This window comes from Pieris rapae, chromosome 12 (genome assembly GCF_905147795.1).
Source record: "Pieris rapae chromosome 12, ilPieRapa1.1, whole genome shotgun sequence".
Classification (NCBI taxonomy): domain Eukaryota; kingdom Metazoa; phylum Arthropoda; class Insecta; order Lepidoptera; family Pieridae; genus Pieris; species Pieris rapae.
This window is the reverse complement of record NC_059520.1, coordinates 4,469,686-4,488,112: the sequence shown is the minus strand read 5'-3', so window position 1 is coordinate 4,488,112 and position 18,427 is coordinate 4,469,686. Positions and strand designations below refer to the sequence as shown.

At 33.1% G+C, this 18,427-nt stretch overlaps 1 protein-coding gene across 7 annotated transcripts; it reads right to left on the bottom strand.

The window, feature by feature from the left end:
* Window positions 1-458: 458 nt before the first annotated feature.
* On the bottom strand, window positions 459-17,269 carry LOC110993735 (bromodomain-containing protein 3). Of its 7 annotated transcripts, XM_022260091.2 has the most exons (23): window positions 17,146-17,269; window positions 16,753-17,062; window positions 14,042-14,107; window positions 13,826-13,970; window positions 13,692-13,748; window positions 13,448-13,618; window positions 13,100-13,294; window positions 12,700-12,939; window positions 12,182-12,280; window positions 11,592-11,741; window positions 10,945-11,121; window positions 10,478-10,725; window positions 9,869-10,197; window positions 8,871-9,092; window positions 8,553-8,711; window positions 8,224-8,346; window positions 7,509-7,622; window positions 4,525-4,595; window positions 3,461-4,453; window positions 3,053-3,195; window positions 2,505-2,540; window positions 1,905-2,088; window positions 459-1,428 (listed from the first exon to the last, which is right to left on the bottom strand). In XM_022260091.2, exons 4-23 carry the CDS (start codon window positions 13,868-13,870, stop codon window positions 1,363-1,365), a joined length of 3,822 nt encoding a protein of 1,273 aa, XP_022115783.1. In that variant the 5' UTR covers window positions 13,871-13,970; window positions 14,042-14,107; window positions 16,753-17,062; window positions 17,146-17,269; the 3' UTR covers window positions 459-1,362. The 7 variants fall into 7 exon arrangements, with proteins under 7 accessions (XP_022115783.1, XP_022115788.1, XP_022115784.1 ...); XM_022260096.2 differs by lacking the exon at window positions 17,146-17,269 and having other exon boundaries at window positions 13,692-13,752; XM_022260092.2 differs by lacking the exon at window positions 17,146-17,269 and having other exon boundaries at window positions 8,871-9,080.
* Window positions 17,270-18,427: the final 1,158 nt, after the last annotated feature.

Sequence of the window (18,427 nt, the reverse complement as noted above, 5' to 3'; positions counted from 1 at the left end):
CTTTTTATAAAAAAAATCATCAGATGACATGTAAACGATGAGGATGAGTTAACATCTGAGGATAGTCACAGATGGCAGACATGACCCAAGCAAAAAAGTGTAGACATAAAACCACGGGTAAAAGAAAATGATAATAGGTAGGTAGAGGTAGAGATAAATTTGGCTAAAATTATTATTGCGATATTATTAATTTATTTAACTCAATATCTAAATTATCTTATCAATCTCAATAGTTAACTTCAGCAGACTGTGAATAGAATTCATTTGTTTTAAAAGAATGAGTGTGATCATAAATATTAGAAGATTTTCTTTACGAAACTGAAAGGGTCAATACGGACTATAGTATTGCCCCGTTGTCACTATTTAACTTTAGATTGAATCATGTCTATCCAGATTTTCGTTGTCTCAATAATAAAAAAGGCGGTTATTATATGTTGAATATCAATTTAAACAACAGATTACATTATGGAATGTCATTATATTTTAACGTTATTATCTACAATTTGTTTCGAGGTTCAATTGATGACTTGAAACAAAATTTGCTTAATTATATACAATATTTTGAGTTTGTATATTGCTGTTTTCACGCCATACACTTTCGAAACATATAAAACTCGCTACATTTCCACTGGAGTTAACTAACTACAAAAACAGAAAAGACATTTTCCAATGTAAAATAAATATATTTCAAATCAAATGTATGACATTTGATCTGTCGACAGGCTGATAAAAAATCTACTAACATTAAGAAAATTTATCAAAAATCGAACACATAACAGAAATTTCATTTACTATTTAAACACAACGTCATTTTCACATTGCAGATTTAATTGTAATATTATTATTCATTAAAGTTAAAGTTATTTTACTAGATTACATAATAATAATTTATATTCTTTATAAGAAAGTCAGCAAGAAACCTCATGCAATGGGAAAATGCACGAAAATCAACAGAATTCATTGTTTCATAATAAGCTGATTGCCTATTTACGAATTATTATTTAAAATAATTTTTTTGATTTTTTTAAATATTTCAAATTACTACTTTTAATTAGTACATACTATAAAACAAGTTGGAAGGTAGAAGACGCTTCTAGAACAAAATATAAATATAGGCTTACGAATGTAAGAGTTTACACCGAACTTATATATTACACATCGAAACGTAAGGTCCATAGCGCAGGCGCCCGTACAACAGTTTAACTTTAGTAAATATATCTATTCACAGCACTTAACCACATGTTAGTAACGATTTCACACAAAACAAGTCACAAATACACTCTGGTGTCGCCCACCGTTAAGTATAAATTGCATTGATATCATTAATTATTATATTTACAACAAAATGTAGTCTATAATTAATTACAAGGACTCTTCAAAGGCAGCCATCAAGTCACTTTGCATGTTCATGTCTATTTGACCAGCCATCTGAAAGAAAAGAGGTTGTCTTTATTATTGATGCCATCCCATTTTACAAAATTTACCCTTTTCTATGGTGGTCTTTTATAATTTTATTACTATTAAAAGGTTTATCATAGAATTTTAAAGAGTCAAGAACTTATTTGACTAGTTACATCTCAAAGTAATTCTATATAATTAATGGTTGAAATAGTGTCTATTCTCCTATCTTCAGAAGTTCAAAGTTCGTCTGTGTAACCAAGGAAAGAACAGAAGTCCGTTATTCAAATACCTATATCTCATGACACATTACCCACTTGAGCACTGACAATTGTCATATTTAAATATAAGCAATTGTTTGACAGTTGTTGACAGACATGTTAAATTCAATGATGACATTAGGTTTTTCTACACGACACTGGCGAAGTACCTTGTGCCCAGTTGGCACAAATTAAAGCAAAAAAAAAAAGACATTAGGTTTGTAAGTGCTAATAATTTATACTCACAGCTTCCCGCCTCCGTCTCTCTTGCTCTCTCTGGCGTAGGCGGTCTCGCTCGGAAGCAGGTGGTTTGTCTGGCGCCGCACTGGCGACTGCCGCGGCCGCGGCTGGAGGAGAACCACGCGCTACGGGAGACACGCTGGGCGATGAAACCTCGCTACCTTCGGGCTTTCGACCAGATTGTAGGCCCCTGCAATTACGTCAGCATATGAGCATAATGCTACTTGCGTGGCTTAGTGGTTAACGCACTTGGCGTATAACCCGGGAGTCCTGAGTTCGATTCTCGGTAAGTAATTGATTCTTCAAAGAAACCTGTTAAACACGCAGAAATTTATCAGCCCCATGCCATGCTTCGATACTAAACTTCAACCACGTTTGTCACAATTATTTCAGTCAGAGTCTTTACTACTGTGTATGAAAGCCCATAACCCCCATTTTCATATCAAAGCATATACATAGCCCGTAGCCCCTAATGGGGCATGGGATGACACATTTCTGCGTCTCATTGAGCAATTTTTATATAGGTGGGAAATTTCATACTAGTTAGGTTATCAGGGTTATACGTCATGCTCATTACCAATCAAGCCACGGAGGCGATAAAATTACCTTGTGAAGGCTCCATTATTTGTCTTCGGTTGAAATCTGATAAAAGATAATTTGTTTCTATTAAAAATAAATAATACCACCCACGAATACGTTATTGTTTTTGCTCCAATATTGCTAAATCTGAGAGCTTAATCTCTCAACGACAAAGAGCAGACGCATTCCTGAGTCCGTTTAAATAACAAATTAAATACTCAGCTTCTATGAATAGTGAATCGATCAATCGGGTAAATCTCTAGTTTAATCAAACACCATTTCATCTTTCGTTTTAGATTCTCACTTTGAACTTAAAGCCATGCAATAAACTTAAGAGTGTAACGATTCATGGATGGCATCATTTAACATATACTGTAGCGGTTATGTACTAATATAATTCTTATTAGCTACGCGAAAATACATAAAAAGAGTTAATAACAGTTCAGTCAGATATGACTATATAATATGTCAATTTGCAAAAGATAATTCTGTGTGACCTGAAATCCGATAGCAGTTCTCTATTCGCAGACTACAAATTTATAATCTTAAGCTAATTTTAGTTTTATTTTATTTACCTCATTTTATCATCCTCTGGATGTCGTCTTTCTGTTTCTTGCCGTTGCCTTTCTCGCTCCGCCTGTTCCTTCTTTCTTAATTCTTGTTGTTCTATAAGTGCCCTTTGTCGATCAATCTTTTCACGAGCTTGTTTCTTGAAAGCCTATAATAAAATACAATTATAAGTATAGTTAAAAGTATGCATTATATTTTTTAGTCACTTATAGTATATATCAAACATATATATGTAGTTATGAAAATAAACGCAATCGATAGTGAATTCAGACTTGTAAGATTTTTATAAAGAACGAATTTCAAATTCACTAATAATTATGAATTGTAGTGTAAATTTTGTGACAAGATTTTAAAAATTAAAAGTTAATATTTTAATACCAGGGGACGAAGTTAAAATAAAATGTTACACTTACTTGAAAACTGTCCATAACAGGTTTAGGCTTTACTTGATTATTATTTCCCATTGTTGTAGGAACACTCTGAGGGCTTCCTGCTTGCGCTAATGAGGACCACGACGACGCATTTCTCAAATTCTGCTCTTGTTTCGTCTTAAACATTTGCGCAAGCGCTGTCCCTCTTTCCGTCATATTGTTTGTAAGTACGCTCGGTACCCTCATGAGATCTTCAATGGGCTTGGGAGTGAGGAGGGGCTTCACGTCTTCTTTCTTTATAGCCGGTGGGACCATGTTATTGGGCGTACTAGGCATAACATTCATATGGGCCTGGGCCGTAACCGGATGACTGTGAGGAGCCGAATAAATTGGATCGAATATTGACGAAACATTTGGCGCCGTCGTGATACCGGCCAAGGTCGCGTTAACATCGGGCCTTGGCATCTCTCTTTCGTGCATATTCTTATCTACATATCCATTGTGCGGTTGAGGGAGATGCATATCGTTTTTCATAGGCTCCGAAACGTGAGTCATATCTGTCAGTCCGCCTAGTTGAGCCATCAAGTTGTGATGCGACGTGTCAGACATCATGGAAGGTTTGTTGTTCATAAAGTCGTCCAGACGCATGGACGACTCCGAGGCGCTAACGCTATCGTCCAAGGGAACTTCTGCTTGCAGGCTTCTTTCGAGACTTGCCAACGACCGTTCCAGTGGATCGATATAGTGTGACGTGTCTACTTTATCGAGGCCGTTGCGAGGTTCCATTTTCATAGGTTTTATATCGGGTTCGCGTACTATAGGGACATTACAAGAGTCGGGTAAATTACTAATGGGAGGGTTAATGATTGGTTGGACAGGGGTAGTGAGGGGTGCGGAAGCTACGGGAGGGTTAATTTCGGGTGCGGGGGTAGGGGTTGGTTCCTCTTTCTCTGGGGCGGGTGGCGCGGCTGGCACCTCTGTGGCAACTGGCGGTGCTGGTACCACAGGTGCTATGACGGGCGCGATTATCGCTTTCTGAAAATTAAAAAGAAATGAGCATACCGCCACTTTTGTGTCTCATAATATAAATGTGAAGAGATATTTACAGGTTGTGATGATGGCAGCGGGTGAGGTTGCTTTTTTAATTTCTTCTTTGCCTGTTTTCCGATATTGGTACCTGTAAAGCAGTTTCAGTAAATACATATTTGTATGTATTGATGTTTATTTAACTTTATAATTCACGTATGTACTTACAGTTTTCAATGTAATATTGAGGATATCTTAATCATTTATCCTAACTCTCAAGCTTTGATGTTCTGACACTGGTGCTTCGCGCGGAAAGGAAATTTAATCTATGTTAATTATCGATATCGTTTTAATCTATGGAAACTTCGTGTTACGGGTTTTTAAGAAAAACAATTTAAATTAATTGAAGTATTTACTTTAAGTTTTATTATATTAAGTTATATTATATACAAAGTTTTATTTCTATTAAAACTAAAAATTACAAGTCATGATAATCGATTGGATAAAACTTAATATAAAATCAGAAAAAACATTGTGTATGTTTACATTCACTTTTAAAACCTATATCAATACAAACAATTGTACCAAATATATTTTATTTTTGTGTCATTTATCTTCAAATTCGTATATGCAATAGTTCTATACTAATTGAAGCTGTTAAAAATTAAAACGAGAATAAAATATAAATAGGCAGAGGTGATATTTAAGGTGTGTATATATATATATATACTTCTTACGGTAAACCTACGGCAAATATACGACTATATTTTGAAACTAACTAGAAGTTGTCATCTCTGCCTTTTCATAATTTCCACTATTGCTAACTTATAAAAATCCTCGACACTGAATAGTTGTACTTTGATAAAATTTAAGTGCGCTAAAATTGATTTTAACTCCTAATAATTATTGGGAATGTACAATCTTGAATATATGCATTATAAAATAAAAAATACTGTAAAACCAATTTTAAAACATTTTCTGGAGTTACTTTTATCTATACAATATAATTACGCACTTATGTATACTATATGATGACAGCTGCAATTTACAATTTTATGAACATAAACACAATTTTAAATAACCTAATAAAATGTATCCTATTCTAAATACACTTATGTGTACGTTGGTTCTAACACTGAGTAGAGACAAAGTAAAAGTAAAAAAATATGTATAAAACAGAAAATCGTTACTACATTTATATGATCATAATATAAACTCTTTAAATTATTAGACGCTAAATAAATAAAATAATCAATGTATCGTTAACAATAGCAAATTTATAAACATCTATGGGTCGCAGAGGCACGTGTTACTGTCTACATCTTGTAATATCGACCCCTAACACATTAGAATTCTCTTGTGACAATGAAATTTGACAGTAAAATATAGAATTTATATCAGGTCTTTCAAAATTATGCAACTTATTGCACCAATCCTATCCTCCCTCCTTCAAAGAAAATCATTTTCACATAAATCTAAAAAAACAGTAACCCAGCTGTTCAGTTGTTCCGTCCGCATTGACATAATATAGTGTATTTACATTAAATGCATTAACTTATTGTATAATGTTTGCAAACAATTGGTGGAAGGAAGGAGGCCAGCTTTAAGTTCACATTTGAATGTTCGACACGTAATTCGAGAGCAAGCATACAAAGTATTAAGCGTCACCAATAAACGATACCTTTTCATGGGCAAATTTTTAACTACAACATGTCACTCGTGAAATCCTCGTGGCAGAGGGCCAGTTGCTTGCCAGCTCGGTCCGTCCTTACACAATTGTTTGCATTACGTGTTGAGGCGCTCCTTGGGTCCGCTCTACTTCGTACTACGTCCCACACTACGCCGCTATACACTTCACGACGTAACACACACTAACAAGCTATTAGTAACCGTAACGGAAGTTTCCAATAGATAGTAAAGATATCGAAAGTTTAAGATGCAAATGAAATAACACCGGATTTAAGGACATGATATAGTTAAAAATATTAATGTGAAAAGGTATTTCCTATTGGTTTATTGAAGCGAAACCAAATAAATAATATTCCTTACCGGCACCAGTTACGAGTGTCAGCGAACACCAAAGCTGGCTTCTCCTCCTTACTATCTACCTCAGTGTGCCTAACAACCTTGTCTTTTGTTCGATTATTTCAAAGCGGATCGATCCCATAAACGTTACCCTTCTTTATCACAGTAAAAAATCGTTTCAATTGATATAAAATAAAAATAACATCATCATCCACTTACTTTGTAAAGAAAGGAAAAAAATATAATGTAAATTTAAAATATATAAGATTATCTAAAATACTTTCAAATTCAATATAAGAACAATGCTACCATGTAGGCCATGCAAATTGATATTAGCCAAAAGACTTGTGGCAATGGTGGGTCATAAAAAATAAATATTAAAAAAGATCTTTACGTGGTCTACTACGCTACCCTAACATCAGTCCTATGCAACTACAACCAGAATCTGAGTGTGAGATGATATGAAATAATATTAATCCATTCTTAACATTCATACTGTGTCTTGATATTTAGGGACTAGAATAAAATATTGATAAAAAAGGACAATCTAACAACGATATCCATTCACATTCAGTCATTTTTTTAAATACAGTGAGTTGATACCTCACACGTTTAAAGTAAACTGCCAATAACCTAAACTATATCGCTATCAGGCGTCGCAGGTTACGACGCGACGCTTTTTAAATGCAAACAAAAGAGCCATTTTATACGCCGCAGGACTATGGTTTTAAGAGGAACTCGTTTATACAATATAACTGAATAAGTTGGTCATTTGAATGTTTAAATATTTTTAGTACATTCAAAAAATATATAGGCCACCACAAGTAATTTCCGTGAATGAAAAAAACCTCAAAAATATTTATTGGTCATTTATGGGCAGAGTTATGTTCCTATAGATTTATAATTAACATAGTATTTAAATCAAACCTAATATGGACGAAATTGAAAATAAAAAATTCACGTATTTTTTTAAAGAGATAAACCAAAGTCCATGTGGCTTTATATTGTACTGATTGAACTGAGGTTGTCGACGTCTAACCTGCTTCGCTGTCGCTGCTGTCCGATGATGAAGTGTCGGTGCTGGATGAAGAATTGGAGGAGTCTGATGAACTTGATGAAGAGGAGATGCCTCCACCCAGGCCGTCCTTGCCATCTGAAATATATACACATTTTAAAGTTTTGTGTTTTTTCTCTTCGTATGATGCTCATACATGGGACTGACATACACTGAATGTACAATATTAAATTTTCATACAAATTTGACAAGCAAAAACAGGATGAATCTTCTGTAAATATTTCTTGTCTTATAACTCCGTGGTTCCCAAATTCTATGTTGATTTATCAGAAATTTATTGCAGCACACCAGAGCACATATAATACAATTTTATGTCCAAAATATATATGATATTATGGTGGACATAAAACATATTATATTTCCAAAAACGAGAAGAAAAGAAAGCTAAAACTTTTACTGAATAATTATTACCCATAGTAAGGCTAGAACGGAAAAGATAACAAGCTCTAAATGAGTAGCATTGCAACAACTGTTGATTTAAACACAGGGAATTTGGAAGATTATGTTGATTTGTGCCTTGGAAATCAATAAGCTATTATTTCTTAATTAATAGTAAATATAAATCGAACCTAAATTATGGTAGATTGATATGTCTTGCGATCGAAGATTTCTTTTATATTCATTCATAAAAAACTAAAAATCAACTTGTTGTTGTTGTGCTGTCACAAATAAAACGTACCTTTTTTAGGTTGTTGTTTCTTATTGGATCCTAATTGCCCAGTGACGTCATGCAATCTCTTCTCCAATTCCTGTTTCTTCTCAGCTATTTGTTCATCTTTAGATTTACCGGAAACCTTTCGATCTGGCATCAAATAAAACATATATTGCAATTTTAAACTCATCAGTATTTTATTAGCTGTTGCCCTTTTTTTAAAAAATAGTTTCAAGACCAACACGACACAAAGTGTAATATTATTAACTCCCAACCACATAAGGATAATAATAATTATTGTTTCATTAATTGATAAAAATACATTTGTTTTGTGTGCTAACGAATAGTATTCTTACGTGTTTTTTTCCGAAGACACGAAGCGACATAGCTCTCGAGTTCCCTGAGTGTGGACGGTTTGAGAGTCTCGAAGTCTATTTCGATCTCGTCAGGATTCGAATCTCGCAACGATGGCTCTCGGCTTTGAATTATATGTACCACTTTACCCAGTTTGTCACCTGAAATTCCATACAATTAATGAGTACGGTACCAAAACGTTTTTATGCATTTGTTTTAATTTCTTGAATATATTACTAACTATAGTATTTGTTTAGGAGCGCATAATATAACTATGCTTTCTCTTACATTACGCTAAAGATATGACAATTATATCTCACCCGGTAGCTTGTTAATATCGAGCGAGAGCTGCCTCTTCTCGTCGTATGACATGGGCTTAGCGAGGTCCTCGTCGTCGGAGTCGGGCGGCGGGACGTGCGGCGCCGCAGTGGGCGTGGAGCTCTTCTTCTTGGCGGGTGGCGCCCCCCGCGAGCTTCCCTTGCCGGCGCCGCCGCCCCGCTTGCTGCCCGTCTTGCCGCGCACGGCCGACGCTGCAACATTCACTATACAACACTCACTCTCACAGCTTTATAGAAGGTTAATTATCGAGTACGATTAAATAAAACTGTAGAATATTAGACAATTCAAAGTAAAAACTTTTATATTTAACTAATAAATTAAAACTGAGAAATAGCATTTAAAAAGTCCCTATTTAGCATGTTGGAATTTGGATCACACAAAAAGTTTCCATTTTCTTTTATAAACTAGTATTGATTTAACTACTTATTTATTTATTAACACTTTGTTGCATTACATAAAAGGAAAATATTAAACATAATTTAATGACAAGCAACTGGCGGCCTTATCGCTTTAGAGCGATTTCTTCCAGACAACCACTGTTAGTAAAGGAAAAAACCACTATGAGTATATTAGATAAGGTAGGCAAGAAGTGCAAAAATAAAAAAAAGGGAAAAAAAAACATACTTAACAGAAACAAAAAGAAATAAAAATAAACTAAACTGATACAAGTAACATAAAACAAAACAAAAAGTAAACAGTGCACATGAATCATGACAATCTAATTCAAGATCGGTCTCACGTCAGTTAGTAGTTTGTGATATGACATGGACAGGTAATGTTTATAAAGCAGAAATTTAAAGGAAGATAGAGACATTGTATAATGTTTGCAAACAACATAATTCTTCTTATTTAATGAAGATTGTATCAAGACCTCATGGTATCCCGTTATATAATGATAAAATAAAGATGGTTTTCATGTTAGCAAGCCTAAAAATAACATTCAAACTAAACTAAGACACAAACAAATAAGAAGACTTACCCAAATTTTCAGCAATATTATTAACTTTAGTATAGGCGGGTACGGGGGTGGGCTTAGGCACGACACTATTGGTTATTGGCTTTTTCGTTTTGTCTTTTACTTTCTTTTTCGCCTTTTTCTTAGTATTTGATTCTTCCAAGAGTTTCCTCATCTTCTCTTGGAGAGCGAGTAATTCCTTCTCCAATACTTTGACTTTATTATTTCTTTCTTCTTCTGAATCATCAGATTCAGAATCAGATTCGGAACCGGACTCCGAACTAGAGCCCGAACTTCCTTTGTCTATGTGAGGTACTCCCGCATGAATCGGCTCATCTGGTATTTTCGCGTATCTACAATAAAATTACATCAATTATTCTGGGTACAATCCTCAAATACAAATATATGCGCATTACACTGCTCTTTTATAGCTATTGTCGTATTGTATACTATTCAGAAAACTTGCTGATTGTGATCATATTCTTCCTTTTTTAGGTAAAACTGTATAGTTTACATGTTATAATTTCCTGCTAACTCTGCTAACACTTTATACAAGAAAATATTAAGGCAATTACATACAAGTGAGAAGTTTTTGGTACATTTGGTACTCATTGGTGGTAAAACTAAAATTACCTCATTTCAAAAACATCCTGCAGTTTTCGCGCCATAGCGACCACGTCGTGATCGGGTGGGTTATATTTGTAACAGTTGGTAAATATTAAACGGACGTCCGTCGCGAATTCCACTGCCGTTTTGTACGCTCTGTTGTCCATTTTCTGTTTCACCGTTCCAAGGTCCATAGGCTTCTTGATTATGTCAAAGTAGTCATGTAGACCAAGTAGAACGGCATCCACAGGTTTATAGAACGGCCAGGCATAGCCCTAAAGTCAAATACGTACAAATAAATCATTTTGTCTTTCGATTTGTGTAAACGTGTAAAAAATAAGTTCGCGTGACTCATCACTTAGGTCAAATGTAAGTTTTGCTCAATTAAGGCATATAACTATTAATATATGGAAATAATTCGATAATTCCTCATCCTTTAAATTCATTCACGTGATCATAATGCGCAAATTGTTGGCGAAATGAAATGTACTTACTGAGTGTTTCTTAGAGAATAATTCTTTTAGTATTTCATTACAGCTCTTGAGGGCGTCGGATAATTTCTCCTTGTTCTTGGCCAGTTGCGGCGTACCGGCGTGATGAGACGCGCCGGCGCCGCCTACTCCCGGTGACACTCCACCCATTTTGAACCCATCGTCGGCGACTCTACCAGCCTATAGATACGACCATACTTTAAACGATTTACATTACTCAAGTTATCACTTAACTAGCAAACACTAGATTCTAAGGTGCCGTTATTGTTGACGAAAAAATCTCTGGATCAGATTTTTATGTCTTCGGTGATCACTACTTCATGGATAGAAAGTTAATTCTATTCAATTGCTTTTATTGTCAATAATATGTTTAGACTATGATATAGGTTATCTTTAAAAGTTCGCAGCTGATTTTTAATGATGCAATACAAACATGTTTTTTTAGAGGGTACTTTTGAACTGCATAGCACATTTAACCAATTAAGATAACGTCACCACAGTTCTTACAAGAAATTATTTTATTTGTATGTCAGACATAATAATAATAAATGTGGTTGTTCTTTATATGATGTTTAAGATATATGTATCCATGTTAATCACATGCTTATACATAAATATATAATTCATTTAATTGAATTTCAGACCCATACCTTTTTCTGTCTCCCACTTTCCCTTCTTGTGGAGATTTTGGCTGGCTTAGGTCCACCTTGTTGGTCGATAGTGGGCGTTGTGTAACCACCTTCAAAGGAACTTCCCATCGGCGTTGTTGTATCCGCTTTTCTCTTAACTCCCTTTTTGACCTACATACAACAAATACAAATTAGTTAGGCAAATTGCTGTTTTTAAAAGAACAGTTTCATGTTTCAATTTATAGTTGACTTAGGGCCTGTTTCACAATGTATGGGTAAAGTAATATACCAAATAGCTATGCAATACATAAACTATTCGAAAGATAAAATTTCCGAATAAGATACTTCGCATTTCATGACAAATAGCGCTATATGACAGCCGTGAAACGCAAAAATACTGTTTATCCTACCAATAAGTAAATAATAGCTTATTTGGAACTTATCCGGACCTTGTGAAACAGACCCTTAATGATACATTGTAAAATGTTAACAAAAAAGGCACTTAGATTAATGATACCAAAGCATTGTATTTATACAATATTTGCTGCTTGGATTTCATCTTATATTTACCAGAACTTACTCCAAAAAAGGCATAAAATTGAAAGTGATACCTTTGCTGGTTGCGTCTGCGACAAGGCGACCGCAGGCATGGTTTGGACCGGTGGTGCGGCCGCTTGGCTCACGTGAAAGTTAGAGGGTTGCGTCGCCACCTATGAAGGTCACTCATTTTAGCCAAATGCACTATGTAATATTCAATGGTAAGTTTTTATTTGTATACAGTTAAGTGTAATTATTAAAAAATAATACAAATAATCATTGAAATTTCTGTGAGTTCACAATAGTTGCTATATTGTTTTGCTTTGCTTGTTATTTGTATTTATAAGATTTAGGTATATAATTTATTTATTTTATGTTTTTTATGTAGGATAATTGGTGTGGGTATTATTTTGGCATTCTATCGAATTAGTAGTAACTGTTAAGGTATAATAATATGTAGTCAATAAATAAATAAAAATAATGTAATAATAGACGACAAAATTTAAGAAAAATTTAAAAAAAAATCACGAAACTATTCATATTCAACATTCGCGTCAAACACAAGATTTGAGTAAAGGCAATATAAAGTAACCTGTTGCGGCAATCCAGCGTGCGTAGCGGGCGGCGTAGGGGGCGCGGCCAATGTGGGTGTGGTGGTGGTGTTGGTTGAGCCCACAAAGGCCGGAAGAGGAGTCGACGGCACTGCCTTGACCGGCGTGGCCCGTGCTCCTGGAACACTCGGCGCCACACTCGAACTGGAACGCTTCTTCACGCTCTTCGCGCTGTTCGATGGCACTTCAATCTCTTTCTCCTCCTTGTCCATTTGTGCTATCTACATACAATTATTGACATATTTTAACAAACTGTAATTTGTTACTGCTGATAATAGATAATCACATAACATTATTTTAAGATATAATATAAGAAATAATATTGTAAATAGTACTTTTTTATTAATGTAATCTATGTTCTGTATGTTATTGTGGACTTACCCGATTTAGGAACAATTTTTCTAACGTTTGCGCCATAACAACCACATCCTCCCCAGGTTTGTTGTAGATATAGCAATTTGTGAACATAGTATTGAAATCTTGAATACATTCTTGAGCCGAGTAGTAATAATTTGATTCCAATCTCTTTTTAACAGTTCCTAAATCCATAGGCTTCTTAATAATCTTATGGTAATCCTAAAAATTATATTGATTTAGTATACTAATGATATACTCTAATATAGAAAACATAATTAAATTTTCATACAGTATTTTACTTTTTTAACTCCAAAAAAAACATGATCAGTATAAGATGCTAATCAGCAAAGCATTTAAATTTGTTGAACTTACTGGGAGGTTTAATTTCTTAGCATCTACAGGTTGATGAAAAGGCCATGCGAATTTATGTTTCCACACGGCCTTAATTACATTTTTCTGAAGGAACAGAAGTTGATTAGTAACTCGTCCTTGGCGGCGCGGTGACTCTTCCGATGGCGCTCCATTTACGGGCTCCACCGCTGGCTAAAATATAATAATTTTATTATACATAATCATATTTTTTTTACCAAATTGTTTGTATTAGCTTTATACTTACAGTGCTTGTAGTGGCGAGTGGATCAACTGCCTGCTGCATTGTGCTGGAATCAGCAATCTACCTGCCAGAATTATGCATCAACTATAGAGTCCATCTACAAAATATTGTTCCTATGAAAATCAAATCACACTCACCTCAATTGTAACAAGAGGCTCATCCAATTTCTGGCTAAGAGGCATCAGCTATATCCTCTTATTACATTAAACCTTTCTATCATAATAATTTTTGGTGCGCTTGCACCTAATTGTATCTTACTCTATGCATTAATAAATACTTCACCTAAAATCGTAAACAATCTGTTAATATGTTTAAAATGAATTAAGATAAATATTTAAATTGATTAAGTTTACCATTTAATCAGCTGATGTTCTGAACCTTCCGTCTGGATCTCAATAATGATTAAAGACACCCAGAATCTGTTAAGATAGATAAAATTGTCTTATTAATATAAAAACAAAAAAGAGTTATAAAAACATGGCTCCTTAGAATAATTAAAAAAAATATTTTGTAATATTTGTTACAAACTGTAGCTATCAATAAATCCTACTGGTAATCGCAGTAAAAATTGCAATTTTTTATGTAATGGTATTTAAAAATTGATTTGTTTATTTTTTAGTTATTTAATTTGCCTATATAAATTTTAAATTCAGTTTTTTATTACAAAAATCATATACACTTTTAATTAGTTTATGTGTATCTCCTGTGTAAATATAAATTTAATATAAAATTAAATATAAATTTGACTATGTAATCAATAAAATAAAAAAAAATACTAATTAATAGTGTTGATGAATTTATAAAACAATAGTTCAGCCAGATAAAAACAATAAAGTTGATTTGAGATATATAAAACATTAATAAAATGGACACAACATCTATATATCAAACTTTATTTCATATCTTAAGTAATGATATAAAAATTTAGATCTTATGAATGTATATATGTAAATATCTTTTCTTACACTCCTTTTATATCTATCTCTATAAGAATTGATCTTTTATTTTATAGATTATTTTCCTTTCCTTAATTCCGTTTCATCCGATACATTTATTTTTTTACCCGTTTCCCTGTTTTGACCCTGGGCCACAATGCACAAACCGTGCGGGCCATAATAAAAAAAAAAAAAAAAAAAAAAACTTTATTTCATAGAAGCACTTCATTTTGATGGAATTGAAGTTATTAAAAGGATTTTTTATAAAGTGTTGTAGTTTTAGTTTTTTGTTTTTCCTTTAATAAAGTGGAAACGGTGCTCCACAAACGTACTTTAAAATCAGGTCAAAAGACAACAGCAATACACAAAAGCCTTATACAGATTGTCACTGAGAAACCTGCCTTGGTCAAATGTGTTATTAGTGCAACAATAAAGATATGGAATCAATCGAAATTCCAATAACTTGCTAGAACAGCCTCGGCACAAATGAAAGTGAGGCATCAAAAATAAGGAAATAATCAAAACTAAAATTAATTAAATCTCCGGTTGGCAACTACACAGTACTAATTTACTTTAATATATGCTATTTGCAATGTATGATAGGAATAATAAGAGAAAAAAAAGGAATGTCACATAAAGATACTAAGATAAAAAGAGAAGGTTAAAGAGGAAAACAATATTTAAAGAAATTAAGAAATTGCCTGCTTAAATATTTATTTTAAGGGTCTTAAGAAATAGATAAATTGTGTCTTTGATTTATAATCAGCACCAGCAATTACTACAAATATATTCTTTTATGTTTTTTAACTGCACATGTAGCTGTTACTATCTCCTTAAATGGTTTGTGATTGTTGCCACTGAATATGGCATAATATACTTTTTTAAATTATATTTAGTAACTACTTACGAGTTAAACTTTTCTAAAAATACATATTTTAGGAATGCTAAAATAATTTGACCATAAGCTGATGAATGTGTAAGTTATAAATCCATAATATTTAGACAAAGTTATGTGGTAAGTACTCACCACATCTCACTGAAATTAAACATTGCTGGTGACAGTAACTAAATCACAGTTAAGGTTGATTATGGTTATAGAAAATTCTTTTAATTGTAACTGTATTTAATTAAATTATTTTTTTTATAAGTTTCAATCCTAGACGGGATGACTTTCTGCAATGTTGAAATACTACTAGATTGTTGCTGCAGCATGCTGCTGTTTTAGCATTATGTATATATATTTATAAGTCAGTTGTTTACAGTATGGTGTTTTAAAGCGTTAACCTAATGGTAATTGGAATATTTGTCTGCTGCATAATTCAGGTAAAGTAATAAAAAGAAGAATCCAAATAAGTTAATTTGTATCCCCTTAACCTTTTCAAGAAAACTAGGTTTCTATGCAATACTACACAATAAATTCAATCTTATGCAATTTATAATTTTAAATATCTATTCTTAACCTTTTAAAGACAAGACATATTTTGACTCCTATTACAGGAATAATTGAGGTTTAACATAACTGAGGATAATCTTAGGACCAACATAACCTTAAATTTGTTTCCAAAATACAATGTTTACAAGATTCCCAGAACTCTTGCGTCTTGGCGCCCTAACAGTAAAGGTAAGCACCATGCATTCCAAGCATCTAGAAACTTCTTTGATTCTACTGACTCTACAAAGTAAAGCTTCTAAGGATATAAGGGTCTACGTAGTAATAAAAGTTAATTTTAGTGTTTAAAAATAAGTGTATTTCGACATAAATTAATGCAACAATATTAAAACGAAAAATTTGAAAATTATAGTCGCTAGTTACGCTAGGTACTTACTCAAAATTCTGATACTCACTAATATAAACAAATAACTGAAGCAAACAAAATTCAACAGTCAATATGATAAATAGAAATATTTTAAGATTATTAAGCGTTTGATTGATCTAGAAACAGTAAAAGTAAAACCACAAAATTATCCTAAGGAGGCCATGAACAAAATTACATATACTGGAGAGTATTATTATCATGCAGTTGAATATTTTATACACAAAGAAAAACCTAACATAATTTTGCATAAATAGCATAAAAATACATCGTTATTTGCCTTAAAAAAGCTTAAAATTAAGGAAAAAGACTTACGAAGGTATATTAACGCCAATATGGCGGATGAACTAAAAATACGATGTCCGAGATACTTCTAAAAAGGGGTTTTCTAACGATATTCTCAATTTTACTAAACACTTCACTTTGGATGAAGTTCATAGTCCTTAATTTAACTAATTAATTCATTGCATTAAAACAACAATTCACACAGTCCTTTTTAAATCATAAAAAGCACAACACGAACTCGTAAAGGAACAAACGAGTTTCAGACATGGCCGCCAAGCGCGAAGCAAGTGTTGAGCGTCTTTCGTCATATTATCTAATATTCGACATTCACTATTTAATTCTGTAAATAAAAATAATATGATAATTTTGAATTAAAAAGAACATAAAATGTATTATTTTGGTTAATTATGGCCGATGACATACGTTTGCGTAGAAATAATACGATTCATTTATTTAGATTTTGGAACGTAAAAATTCAATTTCTATGTTTGCATTTTTCGCCATTCAGTGTTACCAGTTGCAACTTGCAACCCATCTGTGTTCCTTATTCTGTGGTTTGTAGTTTCCATGATTCGGTCAAAGGCTGCCAATTAGATTAACATGTTAAAAATATTTTATATTGAAGAATATTCTGTGTTATGTATGCCTAATCTAATCCCAAACACTTATTCAGGATGTCCCAAAAGTCGACGTCAAGTCGAAATTTTCTCATAGGTAATGCCACACCAGTTATCAGAAATATTAAAAAAAAATCATGTATTTTTGAAGTTACGGATATTTTTTTGTTATTCCAGAAAATGCACGCCATGTGACAGTTTTTTCATTCGGTTGAAACGAAAAGATACGAATTTCACGAAGAAATTTGAATTTTTACGACTTATTTAGCGAACCTTATGATTGCGATATACATCCAATCGAAAAAAATATGAAGACTACAACATAATAATATAATAGTTGCAAATAAAATGTAGCTCGAGACGAAAAAGAAATACTAGAATTAACAGAAGCAGCTTCTACAAAAGTTGCAAAAATATGCAAACATGTGAAATGTCTAGAAAACAAATATTTTAAAAATAATAAGCTACTGATGATGTATAAAAAGACTGACTTTTTATTTCAACAACAAACGATAGCGGTGGCGTATGTTTATTTTACAAAGTAATATAATCAAATATATATAATATGGTTTATTAGAACACCGCTGTGATTTGCAATGTAATCATAGCAGTCTTGTTTATGAGTGTGACAAATGCGTATGTGTAAAGTAGTTTTTTTTTATTTACTGTTTATGTTGGTTAGCGTTTTTCTTCTTATTTCTCTTAACAAGTAGAGTGTTCTACTTGGTTATGCATTTGATATAAGTCGTAAGTCGTCGACGTCGTCGTAAGTCAAAAAAATGGAGAGGCTCGAGGACCGCACCTTGGGCTGTGCCTTCTGTTACTGAAAGCACCTTCGGTGTGATGTTTATTTTCACTATATCTGTGAATCTGTACAATTTATAATTTGCAATAGTTAACATAATCTTACATTTTATCTTTTATTGTTTAAAATTACATGTAAACCTTTTATTAATATTATATAAAATAAATTATGGATAGGTAGGTAATTGAAGAAAATTGTTAGTAATATTTTGCTATACGTTACAGCGCCGCGTCTATGAAACGTCTTTAATGGTGCGAATTCTAATATTTCTTGTTAGGTAAAT